This window comes from Phaseolus vulgaris, chromosome 5 (assembly GCF_051622355.1).
Source record: "Phaseolus vulgaris cultivar YP4 chromosome 5, ASM5162235v1, whole genome shotgun sequence".
NCBI lineage: Eukaryota > Viridiplantae > Streptophyta > Magnoliopsida > Fabales > Fabaceae > Phaseolus > Phaseolus vulgaris.
In genome coordinates this window covers 3,829,264-3,833,231 of record NC_143502.1, presented here as the reverse complement: position 1 = coordinate 3,833,231, position 3,968 = coordinate 3,829,264, and the positions used below count along the sequence as shown (strand labels likewise).

General features: G+C 40.8%; 1 protein-coding gene across 1 annotated transcript; it reads right to left on the bottom strand.

Annotated features, from left to right (window-relative positions):
* Window positions 1–318: 318 nt before the first annotated feature.
* Window positions 319–3,726, bottom strand: LOC137834885 (FT-interacting protein 1). The gene has a single exon (XM_068643112.2). The coding sequence runs from the start codon at window positions 2,959–2,961 to the stop codon at window positions 541–543; it is 2,421 nt and encodes an 806-aa protein (XP_068499213.1). The 5' UTR covers window positions 2,962–3,726; the 3' UTR covers window positions 319–540.
* Window positions 3,727–3,968: the final 242 nt, after the last annotated feature.

The following is a 3,968-nucleotide window of genomic DNA, read 5'->3' as shown; positions in this document are numbered from 1 at the left end:
CACGATTTTTTTATTTTAAAATCGATTTTACAAGAATAACTTATCCAATTGTCTCAATTTTAAAATTATCAAATAGTTGTAAATTCGATAAAATTCATCTTTATACATCAATTATAAAAAAAAGTTGCCGTACTAAATGACATTTGTTGTTGTTGATAAAAAAAAACTAATGACATTTTTTTATATAGATTATATTTATAACCAGTTTAAAAGTTGGCTTCCAATGAATTATGCTAACACAAAATATTGTACATAAAAATAGTAAAAATTAAATTAAACTTTTTGCTATGTATTATAAATACACTGTGCATGTATTATAAATACAATTTACATTGTTACTACGTTATTTGTGTTTGTATCATTGATTTTGTGTTTGAGTTTTGTTACATAGGTAAAATTCAGGGATGCTAATCTGAATCAGGGATCTAACTTTGTGAAATGAGAACATTGATCTTGAATAGCAGATATTCTGTAAGTTACAACATTAAAAGTAAAATTCCACAAAATGAATAAAATTCATACTGAACTCTTTGCTATGCATCACAACATGCTATCTGTTCTAGCTGGAAGCCTCTTGAAGAAGTTGATGGGTACAGAAGGAAGTTTGCTGCGAAACTTTGGATGCCTTAGATAATACACACCTGTTACCATAGCTACCACTTTTGGTGGTGTTGCATACAGAACCACAGCTGAACACAAACTGAAGACTACGAAGAGGCTGGTGGCTCTGGTGTCTCTCCAACTCAGTAGAGAATGAAGCCTCTCTCCCTGCGTTGCTATGTCTGCAACAACTGTTTGGATCCTTCCTGCAACACTTCTAAGTTTGTCATACCTCATTCTCACCACATCATGTGGTCTAGAAGTTGGGAATGTGTCAAACTCTTCATCAAGTTCATCAGGGTGAACTGCTTCTGCCCATGACAGTTTTGTGTCCATGTGGGGTGGGTTTCTTGGCCTAAACCTATAGTTCCACAGGCCAATCAAGAACATGTAGAGAAACAAAGTTGGAAGTATCAGTTCAGGGTAGCAAATTAGTATTAGGAAGAGAATGTGAACTAGGACGGATGTGATGGGGCTCTTCCAATTGCAAACTTGGCTAAACCACTGCCCCATTGTGATGATGCCAGAGAAAAGTGACATGATGCGGAAGAAGTTGGCTTTGCTTCTTCTCATGCTCCACATATTGGAATCAACATCCAACATGTACTCCACCACCTCCTTTCTGAGGGGAGGTTCAGCTCTTCCAAGCCTCCCGGCCACAATGTTCATGGCTTGGTACCTCAAACTCTCTATTTGGTTAACTGTGAAAGGGCGCAAGTAATGCATCTTTGGAAGCAAGGGTTGGCCATAAATGTAAATCATGTTAGCCAGTGAGAGGCTAGTGAACCTCACGGCTAGCTGAAGCTCACCCATTTTCTTAACACCATGTGTGTGCAAAACAAGAAGTGGGTAACTATGAGTGTATATCCTTTGAGCTTCAAGTGTTGAGAGTCTAATTCTTACCTTTCCAATTCTTGAATCCCTGGCCGCAGTGCCTGCAGGGGCTTTTTCGCCCCCACCTAAATGGCAGTTGTCAAAAACACCAAGTGTTATTACAGAGCAAGGATCATAAACCTCCCATGTGTATTGCTCATTCCATTTTGGACTATGAGTGTCAACAATTGTTCTGGTTCTGACCCATTTTTGACCGTACTTGGCAACACAGTATGCATCTGTGCTGCCATGGCCATCCCTCATCTTCATTGGGAGGAGTCCTTGTGCTCCTAAGATGCCTACTTCAAGTACCCCAATAGGCTGCTTCCATAGCTGTCTAGCTGTTGGTCTTTGGTCACTTGAGTACAAAGTGGACTCATCAAGGACGTGGTATCCACCTTCAAGGCTAATTCTTAGGTGAATCCTGCTTGAAAATTTAAGCTCATTTCTCCTATCAGCTTCCATCATTCCAAAACCAAACTTCTCAAGATTGAACCAGCGCGAATGAACTGGCCTGTGGTCGAGCCGCTTCTCAAAGAGGGTCAGTGGCAAGATCATCTTCCCAAGTACTTCATCTTTTGAAGGGTGCACGCGATCCTCCACAGTGATTGTCAACTTCTCCTCAAATGGTTCAGCCGCCACAAAGACCAAATCTTCATTCCAAAGTGGTGTGGTTGTCCTAGTTGGACATATCTTGGTCTTCAACACCTGGCTCCCCATCTGCGCCTTGACAAAAACCTCTGGCAGCCGGTTTCTGTCACTTGGTATCACATCTTGTGCTTCAATGACATTCACCCTGAGATACCACAGTTTTGGTGACAAATAAACCTTTGATCTGGCATTGAAAACACCCTCTCCGTACACAGTGGCAGCATCAGAATGCCAAGCCTCTGAGAAGGCCTCATCAGCTTGAGTTCCCATCCACACTGCAAGCATGATGTCACCTCCTCGCCGGTCCTCGAGTCTGTACCACTGAGGAGCCAGTGGACTATCCGGGGGAACTCTGGTTGGAACCTCGTTGAGATCAAATGCCACCCTTCCAATACAATCATCTCTTCCCAACATTTCTTTGTCTTTCACTAGGACTTCCAAAACAGAAGATTGAATTCTGTCTTTGGAGAAAGCGTAGACTTGGTTCCATTCTGGGTTTGTTTTATTCTCTATGTGCTTTGTTCTCCCTTTGTAGTTCCCCAGCTTCACTTCCACGTAAGGATCACAGCTTGAGGAAAGAGTGCTGCGGTGAAGATCCTTGGCTTTCACTACCCGAACATACAGATAGAACATCTGCTCAACAAGGTCATGTGTGCTTGTGAATCTTTCACCACCAGTCATCCACCCTCTTCTGGCATTTGGCCACCGCTCCCCCCCGAGCTGTGGATCGGTCTCCCTCAGATTGTAGTCTTCATCTTGCCCACTAGGATGAACTTGAGGACCAACTGAGTGCATTGTGGCTGGAGCACCTCTTTGTCTTCTCTTTATTGGAATCATTGGCGAATGCAGCTTGTTGTTTGTGTAGTTGCAGTGTTATCTGTAGGACAGGCTCTATGCTTTCTTTTAGATCTTGACCAGTATCAATGCCACTACACTGCAGCTGAGTTTACTTTCTCAGCTCCTTTTGTGATTGATTTTGGGGTGTGCTCTTTGTGATCAGCTTTTGATGTTATGTCAGTAAGAATATTTTCTGTGATTGGGAATGGACAATCAGGAAGATCGGTAGTGTTGGATTTGCATTCTTGTACTTTTGGTGAAGTTGGAGATGACAGGTTTTCTAATTCTGAAGTAGGAAAGCTAAAAGAAGCTTTGGGATTGGACTTCAATAGTTTGGTGAAGGTAAGGTTTTGTTGCATCCAAATGGAATAACAGTTTCTGATTCCAAGTGGGGTTCAGGTTCTTTAGGACAATTCTGGTTCTTTTAATTGGTTTTCAAACTCTACTTCAACAAATGCACTTGTGAGCATCAATGATCTCCACTGCCTCCTTCATATCCTATTCTTCCTTGTATCTATGCCACAGCAAGCTAAAGCTTATATGGCTATCCACAAGTAACCCAATATTCGATTCTGAAGCAACCAAATTCTACTTAAGAAGGCAAAAGATGGAAGAAAACACAGTGGTGGCGGTTGTCTCACTTTCCTACACAATAGAACTCCTCACACTACCTTGGTTTAAGAAAGGAATAATTTGATGAAGAAGCTGCATGAGCTTTAGTAGTAGTAATCTAAATATGAAAAAGAACCAGAAAATAATGGACAAAAGGCCTCTTGTTAACTCACATTTCTGCAATTATTAGTTTTATCTTAGTGATTATAAAACATGACAATTGTTATCTGGTATGAAACATGAAATGCTAAATAGTAAATAGTTGAATTTGTTTTTACTAGGTTTGTGTGAAGGTGATGTAATAACTTAATGAATGGGGTTATTTGCTTAAAGGAACTGGTTGAAAGGATCAGTTCTTTCTTCAATGTGCAGCAATGTAAAAGTAGAGAAAAAGT

Bases quoted from the DNA above. Each gene is read 5' to 3' on its own strand.
- LOC137834885 (XM_068643112.2), bottom strand. From the start codon at position 2,961: ATGATTCCAATAAAGAGAAGACAAAGAGGTGCTCCAGCCACAATGCAC.